Source organism: Lissotriton vulgaris, chromosome 1_1, assembly GCF_964263255.1.
Source record: "Lissotriton vulgaris chromosome 1_1, aLisVul1.2, whole genome shotgun sequence".
In the NCBI taxonomy this organism is placed as follows: Eukaryota; Metazoa; Chordata; class Amphibia; order Caudata; family Salamandridae; genus Lissotriton; species Lissotriton vulgaris.
The window spans coordinates 1,016,055,693-1,016,070,498 of record NC_141685.1 but is presented as its reverse complement, the minus strand read 5'-3'; the positions used below and the strand labels follow the sequence as shown (position 1 = coordinate 1,016,070,498).

The 14,806-nt window shown below is 39.5% G+C and overlaps 1 protein-coding gene across 1 annotated transcript in view; it reads right to left on the bottom strand.

Moving 5' to 3' along the window:
- The window catches only part of LOC147748428 (hepatic lectin-like), an 82,785-nt gene that overhangs the window by 29,564 nt on the left and 38,415 nt on the right, over positions 1–14,806 (bottom strand). Inside the window, exons 3-4 of the mRNA XM_086961475.1 lie at positions 12,072–12,140; positions 1,883–1,945 (exon numbers count right to left, since the gene is read on the bottom strand). Of these exons, the coding sequence (XP_086817601.1) occupies positions 1,883–1,945; positions 12,072–12,140 (132 nt within the window). The remainder of the gene's footprint in view (positions 1–1,882; positions 1,946–12,071; positions 12,141–14,806) is intronic.

The window sequence follows — 14,806 nt, the reverse complement described above, 5'->3', positions numbered from 1 at the left end:
GCTCGATAAAGCTTGAAGGAGGGGACATAGTCCAAACAGATTATATGTCAATGAAAATTGGTAGACATGTACAGATTATCTTGCTCACCCTCTACTTTTACTTGGATCTGTCAGTTTAAAACAATTTGATAGATATTGCTGGTGGATGATTGAACGAGAATTAAACTGAGAGACATCACTTCTAATTTGAATCACAGCTTCCGTACTTCATATTGTGTGATAATGGGCACATCACCAAGTTACTTGCAATTGTTGTTTTATCTCACAATATGGGAAGACTGCTCATATTTAGTCAACTCATGGGGAAGAGTCAGATTCAATATTTGACAATTACAATCAAGTCATTCATCAAGTTGCATCTCATTGCTGTCATACTGCTCCTTGATAATGATAATAATAATAAAATAATAATGATAAAAGGAAATACTTTCTTGCAGCGCTTCATAAAATGCGCTAAAAATTACAAATATCTCTGGGCCATATTATCAAGCCCCAGCGATAATTATCGCTAAGCGCACTTAGCGCTAGGATAATTATCGCCGGGTAGCGTGGATATTTATCACTGAGATAGCGTGTTTTTAGCAACGCTTATCTCAGAAGTGATAAAAATCCTCGCGCTAACTGCCAAATGAGAGATTATTGCTGGAAAACCAATGATAATCTCTCGAAGTTTGGCGTTAACTTGATGATAGGTTCTCACAAACTTAGCCATGATATCCACCTTCCATAGGATATCATGGCTAAGTCAGGTGATAGGGTCTCACAAACTTAGCCATGATATCCACCTTCCATAGGATGTCATGGCTAAGTCAGGAAAATACCAGGTGTAAAAAAAGCAGCGCTAACCGCGGTTAGCGCTGCTTTTTTTTATCACTAACAGGGTTAGCGATATCCTTGATAATAGGAGAAATGTCGCTTAACAACATTTCTCCTATTATTTTTCTCTGGAACGTCCCCTTTGCATCTCATTAGAGATGCAAGGGGAAGCGTAGAGAAAAAGGGTGCTAACATGTGAATTTGTGTGTTAGCACCCTGTTGCTGATAGGGAGATCATTTTATCTCTGCTTTCTTGGCTTTTAAAGCCAAAAAAGCAGAGATGAATCCCTTGCTAATATGCCCCTCTATTCTTCTAGTTAATGATAATGTACCCATTCCAGCAAATCCTGCAGTTTGCTAAACTTTTTCACAATCTAAATATATATTGCCTGTCAAAATATGCACACCAGCCCACCGCCTCGCCTTTAGTGACTTTTTCACATCAGATCCAAGGCAAAACCAACACCAGTAAGTGGTATGCACATTGTGAATGTTTCCTATACTTTTGTTAGATATATGGGGGCACATAATATATATTTGTTTGTAATTTACATTTCATTTCATTTCATTTTAATCAGAAATCTTAAATGATAGAATCAAAACAGCAAACAAAGTAAATTAGAAAGAGCAAAACACATATAGAGTTAGAAGAAATTTCCACAAATTTTGCTGAGCTCAAAAGACAGGAAAGAAGCAAACAACATTTATCTGTGTTGCTATTTTAGAACGTTGAATTAAATTTAGGGAAAAAGCAATTTGTTCGAATTCAGTAAAATCAAGCCTTATTCTGCATACGTTATTTATAGAATAGTTTGTTTACACATGTAGAATGCAGTTTAAGCAACAGCTGAGTTTGTATTTTTGGCAATTTTTGTACCATTTGTATACTTGTATACAGAAATCTTTATACAACTTGGACAAAAGAAATCTCCTTGCACCATTCCCTGGTATGCAAGAATCGACAACGCTGTAAAATAGAGCAGGTTTTTTGGTGCTTATGCAAAGTCTGCAAAGTATGCTAAGTCTGCAATGCTATGTCGATAAAACAGAGAAAAGGGAAACTCACTTTTGTTTTGCAGGGCAGTCATTTGTTCACCAAGGGTTCCCTGGCCATCAGCTGAAGTTTGAACTGTCACATAAAGGGAAAATTAGATAATTAGTGTAGATTTTATATACTTTACTTTTAAAGTTCACAAGTATGATGTCAGTGTTACTGATGTGCCATCTGCCTTGTTTCATCAATCACTATCAGTGCTCATAAAGTCCTTCTTTTATAAAGTGTTTTATTAAAATAGGATGCCATAAGGGCGGAGGGAGCGTCGCCCCACTGCTTTAAAGCAGTGCAAAAGAAAAAGAAAGTGATAATATTGGAACGTTATCATTTTATTGAGTATTGCAGTTGCACTGCAGCCAAGTTGTTTGGGTGGAGCCGGGCTCCCCTGACAGGAGGAGGAGTGGTGGCTGCACCTTTAGTGCGCATGACAGTTTGGCCGGACGTCTTAGGCCGGCCAAACAGTCATGCGCACTTTGCATGTTCTCCACAGGCTGTATTGTACAGCCTGGGTGGAGAACATGCACAGCCTCCCAGTCCCTCTCTGAGCCCTGAACCACGGCGCTCAGGCCAATCACATCACTGCTGTAGGGCTTCTGGGAGGCTGGGGGCTTCCTGGTTCCTGCTGGAGGAGAGGCAGCGGCTGGCAGTGGCGACCACCAGGTAGGTTTTCTTTTCTTTTCTTTTTTTCACTATCCCCCTCCCCCCCCACCCCTCTGCCGCTGTTCCCTTCCAGCCGCCACAGACTAGTAGCTAAATCTCCTCTGGGTGCTTAGGTAACAGTCAACTAAAAGTGGCAGCTGAGGGGAGTGGACACTGAAATTATGCATGGATCTGTCCATGTGACTAAAGCTTCCTCAGACTGCTTGACTGTGTGCACCAATTTCCTTATACTGCATGTACAAGTGTTTCAGGCTTCTTTCACTGTACAAGGGTCCCAGGATCCTCGTATTTCATGTTCCTATGCTCCGTACCCCTCACACTATCTGTGCGTCCCATGATCCTCATACTGTCCATGTTTCCTGAGGTCCACACAATGCCTGGTTCTGTAGCTGAAGCTGTACACACTCCTTGTCCACGTGTCTCAGGCAGGGCTGGCTTTAGCGCTAGTGGCGCCTGGTGTGACAATGATTTTTGGCACCTCTATAACCTCTTCACTCTTCTCCCGGGCAAAAGTGTCCCTCATTTCTCCAATCATAAGTTATTGGTAAACACTGTGCACCCCCTGAAATCAGCGCCCCACTCCACAGGACACCACCCTAGTCACAGGTATTTCACAGTGCATGTCCATGTGCTTCCAAACCCCTAATTCTAGCTATGTACACTGGTTACTCACACCGTATGTCTATGGACCTTAGGCTGCTCAGTCTGTCTGTCCTTAAACCTAAAGCCTCTCAGTGTCGGTTAATGCACCCTCATTTACCAACACTGGCTAGAAACCTCACCCTTCTCACCCTGCCTCTTGATCTGCACAAAGCTTCTAACACCATCAGTATCCAGAGCTCCTGACAGCATCTGTTCAGGTACCTTAAGCTCCTCATAATCTCATCATGTGGGTGAAAGGAGGCTGTTCTAGAGCTGTTCTAAGGCAGAATCATTGACAGACACCTTCTCATATCCAATAGAGGTCAGTGCTTCTCTCCTGCAGTCAGAAGAGAGTAAAAGAAGCCAACCTACTCTCGTACTCTGAAAGGACCCTCACGCTATCAAGTTAACCAGGAGGGTATTTAACATACTGCAAGTAAGAAAATGGCACCATGCATTTGTCCATGCTTCTCCATCACTATTTCCCACAGGACGCTTGAAGGTAAAATCACAAGTAGTGGGTGGGATGCACATTTTTTGTATTCCCAATTTTTCTAATGGATACTTGAAGGTATATATAATGTAACAAAATAATTTCAATGTAATTAAAATTCAAAATCTAAAATTTTATATGTAGCAGATACATTGCTATGACATAAGCAACATCTAGAAGTTTGTGTGTTAGATGAATGCAACTGGTGAGGTAGCCACAGTGCGATAGGAATTGTGTCTTTGAATAAGAAATAATGGTCTTATGTAGAGTTTGGCAAACAGGATACTCCTTCACAAAAGTGGTAGATGTCTCATTCACCAAATTAAATGTTCATTTTAGTCTATGGCACTTGTAATATGGTGGAAAGAATATCACCCACATTTGTGACAGAGTGTTCTGTCCGTCAAACTCCAAATAAGGCCATAAGTTCTTACTTTGGTAGTTGCCCATTGCAGTCTGTCAGTCTTGTCTGGTACCTGGTGCTGACCTTCTTTGTGAACTCAGCAGATTGCTTTGAAGACCATGTGCTGTTTGATGGGGCATCCATTGAAAGACCATTTGGGTTGGGTGACAAAGATATGAGCATGGGGAAGGACAATTTTTAATAATCGGGCGATTTCAGGCGGGATCATATAATGATTAGGACACTAATGCAAACATATACACCTTTTTATGCTAAGATTCTCCCTTTTATTTTAACTAGTACTATGGCACATGGCAACAAAATCGACTGTCTTATGTTATGTTAGAGTATTATGTTACATTGAGTTGTATGCTTTAGGTTATGGTGCATTTCTTATATGGAGTTCTATTATGGTTGGTTATTTTTTTTTGTTTCGGTGAGGTATACAATTCATGTTACGTTGATGGAACAAGAATGTCTCCTTCATGGTATGCATATGTTTTTCCCTGCCAGAGTCACCCAAATACAAGTAAAACTGGTATCCTGATTTTTGTTTTTGGCACTGCCATGGTCTACTGACCTCCATAATGTAAAGTCCTGCTGTTATGTGAAACCAGAACCCAGTGCTGGCATCCTATGTGCATCTTGAGTATGTGTGAATTTACAGTCAGCGCATGACACACGTATGGTAGTGGGATTCTGTTTGTGTGAATGTAAGTACTGAGGACAGCAGGACCCATTTTTGATGCCCCTATTTGTAGCCTGGCACTAGATTAAGGGTAAGGGTAGTTTCCCCAGACAGTGAAAGTGTATTTACCTACAAAACTGTAGCTGGGGGGGTGGAGACCCAGACATTGAACCGAGGAGGAGTGGCACAGGTTTGCCTTTAGAAATTCTATGAAGACTTTATTAACAAGTGAATGCTGGTGATTTCTGTTACATAAATTGTAGGGATGAGTGTTGACTGAAGTTTCTGTTGTTCAAGGCGAGGATTTTCTTGGTGTGGCCTGTCCTTTTGTCTGTCTCTGATTACTACTTCAGGAAGGCTTATGACAATCATGTGTAGAGATTTCAGACTTAATTGTTCCCCTGTTTGGGTACTCCAGATTGGCCCCTCCCCCCCCCCCTCCCCCCACCTCATTGCTACTTGCTGTCAAAACCAGAACCCCAATTAAAGACTTTGTCTGGAGAGCAGTCTGTGAAAGACATTTGAAAGAGAACCATTCCATACCAGTCTTGAAGCCTCAGATAGTGAATATGCCTCCCCTGTCTGGAAAATGTGTATAAAAATGTGATTCAAACAAATTACTTATATCCAGTCCCGAGTTCTTCTTGAGCAAGGAAGGGAATTTTCTGCAGAGTACTGAAAGAGCTGGTGTGTAGCCAGGGCTAGTGATTGTCTGACAGCCAGTGTCCATGAGTGGAGAGGAGATCGCCTGAAGTCAGCACTTTCAGATTGAAGCTATAAGGATCTGCCTACACAGCCTGTAAGCCTGCCTGCCTGCCTGATGAGAGAGGGAAGGTACTGGGACCTGCAGGGGAGACTGGCCAGGAAGAGAGGCCTAGAATGTTCCAGGCATGAGGATCACCCAGAGGAAGTTGATGTTCCAAAGAGAGCAATCCAGGAGTGACTAATGGTTTGAAGAGTTCCCCCAGTCTCTCCACACAGTTCTTGAGGAGCTTCAAATTGGATTCTACCAGAGCCTGTCATTAGGTGCTACCTCGTAGCCTGCAACTGGTCGAGTGGCTGGTGCTGCCTCAATAGTGAGAAGGAGTAGACTGAACCGCCATCAAATCAAGAGGCCCCAAACCAACCCAGAGGCTGCAATTGTCCCCAGACATGATGAAGAAGACCCGGCCCAGTGGACACAACTTTCACAAGCTGGAGTATCACTCTATTGCCGACCTTGAAGAGTCGCTGCTACCGAAGACTTGTGCTGACACAAGTGGCTGCATACAGACCCAGTACTCTACAAATCACCATGCTCACAGCAGCTTCTGCAGTGATTTTCAAAGGATGAATACACCCCATAAGAGCAGGAATGCCACCTGTGCCTGCTGCATAGCCCGGGTGGCTGCCTCTCACCAACAGGCCATTGTAGGGCTTACGTGCACCTGGGGATGAGAGACTGAGGCGCGCAGGCAAATCGGCTGCAGCAAATGGCAGAATTTGGTACATAGGCCGCTGGAGATGTTTCACTGACATGCATACTTAACTTGTGAGAACATTTGAGTGAGCTGCATGTGAGCCTAATCCTGTTCACTCTCTAATGTAGAGGAGATCACAAAAGTGGGATCTCAACTATTGTCAGAGGGAAGATGGTTACACGGGAAAGAAAGGTAAGTGTATTGCCTCATGGTTAAAGCATAACTTATGATTCTGTTTGATGTAATATTTGAATTATGTTGCATTTTATTCGGCTGTGAAATTAGTACTTTCTATTCATAGCAAGACATTGTGTTTTTTTGGACCTTATGATTTAGTGTATGTTGTTTGGCCATCGAATTGTGTCCTGCCTACCACACAACCTGTTAGAGAAGGCTGTGAATACTTGCCTTCACTACACTGAGAGTCAAATGAAGAAAGAGTTATACATGGTCCAGTTTGCAGTGTGATAGTAGAATGGAAACGAGGACACCAGTGACAAATTAACTCAACCACAACAATTTGAACCCAGTAGCTCCCAGTCTGTGCCCCACTAAATAGGCCCTGAGTTGTGTTTTGTGTTAGACATGCTATGCTCCCTTTTATTTTTCACTTGCTACATGTGTTATGCTATACTGTAGAGCTATTTAGAGCACCAACTTGATGGTATGAAAGCTAGTTTGCCACCACTTCTTGACATCCTGAATCATGGACAATATTAACAAATAACAAGATATTTAGGGCCTCATCTATGAGGCCCCTTGCAGCACATTCGCGCCGCCGGAACGTCACTTTTGTGACGTTCCAGTGCCGTGGCACATTTACAAGGCCACATTTCATAGCCTTGTAAATATGTGCCTCTTTCACGTAAAACACTGCGTGAAAGGGGTGTTCCATGGGTGTTGCTGTGGGTGTTCCCACGCAAAACCCATGGAATCTGAAGCATTCTCAGATTTACGAAAAATCATAAGCCTGGAAATTAGTGAGAACCTAACGCAACCTCATGGATGGCATTAGGGAGGCTTAGCAAGGAGAAATATCCTTATTTCTCATTGTTTCTTCCTTTTTCCATGTGTGCTGCATTCTACAGCACACATAGAAAGAGGAAATCGCCTAAAGTGATTGATTTTGAGCAGAAAGGTATCCCATCATGCACAAAATCAATTAGTCCTGCAGGTCAGGCACCTTTGCACTGAATTGCAAGGGTGTCTGTATTGACGCATGGCAGACCATTGTGCACCACCACAGGGGGATGTATGACGTTACAACGTGAAATTTTACAACGCACACCGTTACAACGCATTTTTTACAACGCAGGATCCATTACATCGCATGGATTTACAACGCATGACATTACATAGCAGATGCTATTACAACGCATGCCATTACAACGTAAGTATAGGTAAGTATATTATTTTTTTTTAAATGTAATTAATTTTAATTTAAATAATTTAATAAATTAAATTATTTTTAAATAATTATTTTCTACATATATTACTTTAAGTTTATTTTTAAAAGAACAATTATTAATAAAGAACTATTATTAGTAAATAATAAAATTATTAAAATTAATTTTTAAAATTAAAATAAAAGATTTATTTTAAAACAAAACCCTAAAAATACCCCTGTACCCCATAACCCAAACCTAGCCCTAAAACCTAAAAATACCCCTGTACCCCAAAACCCAAACCCAGCCCTGATACATAAAAATACCCCTGTACCCCAAAACCCAAACCCAGCCCTGAAACCTAAAAATACCCCTGTACCCCAAAAACCAAACCCAGCCCTAAAACCTGAAAATACCCCTGTACCCCAACACCCAAACCCAGCCCTGATACCTAAAAATACCCCTGTACCCCAAAACCCAAACCCAGCCCTGAAACCTAAAAATACCCCTCTACCCCAAAACCCAAACCTAGCCAACCCCAAAACCCAAACCTAGCCCTAAAACCTAAAAATACCCCTGTACCCCAAAACCCAAACCCAGCCCTGAAACCTAAAAATACCCCTGTACCCCAAAACCCAAACCCAACCCTGAAACCTAAAAATACCCCTGTACTCCAAAACCCAAACCCAACCCTGAAACCTAAAAATACCCCTGTACCCCAAAACCCAAACCTAGCCCTGAACCCTAAAAATACCCCTGTACCCCATAACCCAAACCTAGCCCTGAACCCTAAAAATACCTAAACACCCCAAAACATATACCTCAGTACCCCAAAACATATACTCCGATATTCATACTTATTTTTAAAAATTACTTAAATTAATATATTTAATTTATTATATTAAAATACATAAATTAATATATTTATTTTTTAATAATATTAATTAAAATAAATAAATAATGTTAAATAAAATAAAAAATTAAATTAAATACTTACCTATACTTACTTTGTAATGGCATGCGTTGTAATAGCATCTGCTATGTAATGTCATGCGTTGTAAAGGCATGCGATGTAATGGATCCTGCATTGTAAAAGTAGCGTTGTAATGGAAGTGCGTTGTAAAAGTCGCGTTGTGACGGGTGTTTCCCCCACAGGGAAAAAGGACAGAAATGCAATGTATCTCATAAATATGGCGCATTCCTGCCCTGTTGTTTTGACGTAGGGAAGCGCAGCAAGATTCCTTCCGGCGTTATCCTGCGCCAAAACCCTATAATTTAGGCCCCTAGTATCTAATTAGTAAGCTGCATGTATCCTCCATGCCCCAGGAAGGAATGCCCACCTGGCGGGTTGACTCAGACTTCATAAATCTAAGTTCCATGAAACATGTACTACTGAGTAGTTATGGTGCAACGTACTTTAGTGCTCCACCCATTTATCTGCAATTTATCCCTAACATTTACTATTTACATGTGTTAAAATGTATTAAGTTCATGTGAATTGTTTATAATTCAATAACAATAGGAGACCGTATAGCTAAGTAGTGAGAGTCACGTATATATTACCAACATTGAATCAATGTATTTAGGCATACTAACTGTGTTTGCTTAGAAGCCATTTTTGATTTAAAAGTTGGCCCAAATTACTTATATTCTACATTCATAAATTCTTTGCAAGTTTCATGTGTTTTCTCCTCTGCAGGTGCAGACATGTAGAATTTGGTGGTGGGAGAGATCCTCCTGTACCAGGCAGATCAGACCAATGAGTATGGGAACCTGTGAAGGCTACCTGCTACCAGAGAATAACGCCTGCTGGTTGGTCCATTTTGTGGGAACCAATACGAAGAATCTTCCAGAATTTTTCACGTATTACGTATGTGTTTCTTAGAATAGTTTAGCAGATCTGTCCTAACTTCGTGGAGAGAATACCTTTTCTCAACTCTACTACTTTCCCCTTCCCCCGGGTGTGGAGCTTTATGCTTGAGCACTCATACTCTTTCCCCCAAAGCTTAAACAGTTCAAAAGATGCTAACACCTTCCTTTTAGAAATCCCCTCGACACTTTCGATGCTAAATTTAGAATAGGGAAACTCATTTGTGGAATTATTTTACTTTATACTTGGCCTTCCATATGTTGTTGAATTTTGCATCTTTTTCCTGGAAATATGCAAATTCCAATTGCATGACCATCTAAATATGTATGCTCTTACAATATTTTTACTAAAACTCAGATAATCTAATTGATTGTAACTCTGGCTAAATTGCTACTAAACCCTTAATATTTAGGCACCAGCCTATTTGTCGCCCTGGTGGAGTCACATTGGCTAACCGTGATTGAAATGCATTGCTGATGCTAGCTTCTTTATTACGCTTCAAGTCGACAATTAATGGTCCATACGACCATTGGAGGAATTCTCTTTGATGATTATACTAGTCAGTCAGTAAAGCTTTTATTTCGACATATTTGTCATAAAGCCATAAAAACATTTAAAATACATTCACATACATAATTTAGAAAACATAACATGATTACCAATAAAGTGCAATAAGTACATGTATGGAGCTCCAAGACAACATCAGGGGATATGTGCAATTTATGTGGAGATACATTACTATTTCATTATGTATAATATGACGTACAGAGTACAATGTGCTACCATTTAGAAATCAGTTACAAGACCGGTTTAAAAAAAAAAAACCTATGTACATTATATAAATAATTAAAATGCCAGTAATTAAAAAACTTGTTTTTAACTTGTTTATAAATTTCAGAAATTCCTTATGGAGTTTAGTGCTATGTTTTAACCCCAAGTTTCTTTCTAATCAAGCAGACACTGAGGAGGTACCTACTGACTCCAAAAGCTACCAACTGAGAGGTTGTGGATTTAAGTATCCTCTCTGCCTCTTTGTAAGTTCTTAGACCCAAATTTTTACAAAGTGGTTTGATCCATTTCGTACGTTGGTGTTTGTACACCGGACAAAAAAAGAGAATATGGGCCTCGTCTTCTTTATGGTTAAGTTCACACAATTTGCAGTTGTACAAATCATTCCCCGTGGTTTTTCCCCAACGGCAGGTATTTGCATTTATTTGTAAAACGCCGTATCTATATTGTAAATATACAGTTTTGGCCAAAGGTGGCTCAATTTCGTTCATAAACAGCTCAAACATGGGAATGTCCTTAAATTTCAGAAACGTCTGAGTTAGGGAGCCAGTACCACGTTCATGTGAATATGCATTATTAACAACATAGGACCAAAAGGCAGCTTTTACCTGTTCTTTACAATTAATTGGCAGTACAAGTGGGCTAATCCAAAAGTGCGAAAGACCTATTTTTGTGAACCAAGTGGATATATGTCTCAGCCATTTGATTGAATTAAATGTATCCAGTTCCATAATTTCCAGTAAACCACTTCTATAGTCAGTGAGTTCCGGGGTAGACCATAATCTTAACCAGTAAAGAAGTGGCCTTAACCAACATAAAATGTCTGTACGTTTTACATTAATGTCCAAGTAGACAGGCACTTAAGGGTAGTCTTAGTAGTCGCCTAAAGAACGCGTTCTCATCAATGTCAAAGGTCTTGATTGAGTGTGGCCCCCGGATCTCAGCCCCGTATAGGGCTGCGGATTGAGCTTTGGCTTTGAATACTTCCATCACAGGAGTTATAGATTTGGAAGCACTCCCTCCATGAATCTTTAGAATAGGAAGTGAACTGTGTTTAAGTGTCAGCCTGCTTTTTTCCAGTTGTTTTTTCCAGGACATTTCACTATCAAGCCTGATACCCAGGTAATCAAAAAATTCCACGTACTCTAATTTAATTTTTTTTAGGGCCAAGTTCTTCTTAAAGGTTTTTGGGGGATTAATGGCCATATACTTAGTTTTTGATGAATTAATTTCTAGCCCTTTTACTTCGCAATAACTGTTGAATTGGTTGATTATACTAAGAGATTGAGATTTAAGAATCCCTGCTCTATCAGTTAATAACAGGCGTCCAATATTGAAACTCCTAGACATAACTTAGTTTGCGTTGGGCATTGCATTAATGGCTTGAACAAAAATCTGCTACCCTCCTATTTAAATGTATAAGGGCATGTCATCAAGAACAGTGTTAACATTATCGCAGCTTTAACATCAGGAAACTGCAGCTAAAGCGGTGATAATGGGCTTGATAATATGCCCTTTGAGAATTCCCATTGAAGCCCAGGTTCACACCAGAACCTGGGCTTCTGTGGAAATTCACAAGGGTATATTAATAAGCCCCTTAGCACGCTTTAGCTACAGTTTCCTGCCGCTAATGCGGCGATAAATTTAATGCCGTTCTTGATAATATGCCCCAAAGTTCTTAATCCCACTTACAAGCACATGGTAATCCCGAAAATCTGGCCTGGGTCCTGTCTACCTGGACATATGTCCGACTACCTTAAGTCAGAGGATCCCCATGGGTCACAGTTAAAAGTGGTTGTTGTCAAACTTACCATTGCCTTGCAGGGCAGCGAGGACCATAGAAGTGTCATTGCTGTTCTCCTGCTGGGGCGGTTTCCTGGCTGCATTGAGCAAGAAAAAGCAGTACAGTCATGTTACTCTTTTCGGCCTGCAACAGAATTGAAAATAATCAAAAATATTTAACACACAGCACAACACCTACCTACAGTTATTGAGGAAATGTTTGTTAATTTACTTTTAGTCCTTTATTTCCAAAAGCATAGGGCATGTGAAGTATGTATTTGTGTAGTACAACCACATAAATAATAATCATTCATATTACTCAGTTTCACAAACAAAACATTATAACAAGATGGGCAATGCAAATAACAAAGGAGGAGATAAATGCCAAAACAAGCAAATAAATGACCATGTTGACCCCAAATTGGATTTTCAGATTCTGGGGCCACTAAAAGGCCAAAAATTCAGGTAGATGGCAATGGCACAGCAAGCACAATCTAGGTTAGGACAGTATTTATATTTAAGAATTTAACCACATGATTACTATGCAGATAGAAGCCGCTGCTGGAAGTCCTAATGACCTCTATGACTCCTGGCGTGCCCTTTAATACCCATGGCACTGACCCCTGCTAAGCCAACTGTGCTCTTAGACCATGTTTACTTCTCTGGTTTACACTCATTTTTCTTCTTCTAGACGCGCTAGAGCAGTAGTAGTATGTTAAGTGTTAAGAGGTGAAGCGCAGACCAAGTAGTCAAGCCTGTGTCACCTGCAGGGATCAAAGAGTACACAATGACTCTTCCACTACCCTTGGTATTTTGGTGAATCACTGTCTATGAGGCAGCCAGTGTGCACACGTTTACAAAAGAGAAAGGATGAACTAACCAGTTAACTTCTGCTTGTAACTGAGGATATTCACCTTTGTTATATAGTAAAATATTCTGCGCAGCCCATTGGTTTTCACATTAAAAGCTCTGGAAGCAAGCAGGCTCGACACACCCGCCTATCCCTCTCAAGGATCAACCTCTACAATATCCCTAGCATCACCCTTTAATATTGGGGCAATAACCAGTCTTCCCAGCCCATCTCTCAAGTTTTTTCCCCTTTGTCTCCCGTCATTCACATCTCCAGAGGCATGCAGGAAACTCTCAGTCTGTATTTGGTGTGTGTCCACGAATCCACTGTCAGTTACAATGGGGCAACACAATTTCCATGTTATTGTCCATTGCAGGCATATGTCTCTCCCAGAATATAAAATAATGGGTCTGAGTCCCCTAACATACAAATCATCGAAAGCATCAAAACAGTGTGATCTTACATTATTAGGCGTGCCTAATAAACGTTCAAATTAGCGCTGGATCCTCTACCTTCATTCATCATGCCTGAAAAGACTATAGACTTGACTTGACCTCTCCCTCTTTCCTCCTGAGAAATTAGAAGTTATGCAAATAATGTATTTCATGCAGAAAAGTCTGATAGAAAAGTGAGAAACTTTTTAAAAAAACACACAAAACAGAGCAGTTCAATGGCTGGCTCTTGTCCACGCATATATTTATTTCAAACCAAAAAAAGTCATATCGTATTCTGCTTTATCACTAATTTCATACAATTCCTCATGAGTTGCACGGTCTTCATTCTTGTCTAAAAAGATAATTTACAAACTGATCTTCCATTCAATAGGGGAGGCGATTCAATGCGAGTTCACTCTTGGCCGTCTTTGAAACTATCAAAAGGGTACAACAAATCTAGATTATTTCGTGTTAGGCACTGCTCACTGCTCTGTAAGTCTCTTATCGTGTAAACGGAAACCCAACCCTAAGTCCTCCTCCAGAACTGCAGCTCTCTTGTCAGCCAAGTAGTTGTTCAGTCAATCCTGTGACTCCTCAGCATTAACCTGCACCAGAACCATTTTCCTTAACTCACTCTGACCCTGCGTTTCCATTACTTGGCATTTCACCAAAATATTAAATCAAAAATATAGTGGGACAGAATATTGTGATATTAAAATATCAGGATCCTTAATATCAAAGGTATGAATATCGTTATTTTAGGTATCTAATGTTGTTTTTTTTTATATAATATTGTTTTGTTTAATCTAGTTGTATAAAATATTTAATGTTCGTTTTTATCAGTATAAGTAATTAGTAGTATAATAATGTTTGTGCTTAATTTGTTTTAGTATAATTTCTACATTTTTACAAGATACATTTTTTTGATTTAAACAGAAATAGTTAACTTAGTAGCAGTTTGTTGCGTTTGTAGTGGATTAGGATGAGATGCTTTTTAAAATGTATTTTATTGGTTTTAATTTATTATTAATTTCATTTGATTTATTTTTAACTGATAATGAATTAAACTATGTAAATTAATTAATATATTGTGTTATTCAATTTTAAATGTATTAATTGCTTTAATATTCATGATTTTATTTTACTGTTATGATCTAAATAATTTTCATATGAAATCTTTAATAGTTTTAATTTTTGTCAGTGTTCATTATTTAGGGAAGTAGGGAGGGAAGTGTTCTAATTTAAAGACTTTTATTTTTTTAAATGTTTTTGTATTTGTAATTTAAACTTTGTATTTTAAAATGTTAGTTGTTTTACATTTTATGAATGGAGATGCTATTTTTAAGATGTTTAAATGTTTTATTTTAATAAAAAAATAGAAGTGAAAATAGTAAATTTGAACCTTCCAAATACCAACACTTTCTATACTGTTGCTTGGATTGCAGTGGGGATAGAACATCTAAACCCTCTAAATTCCACA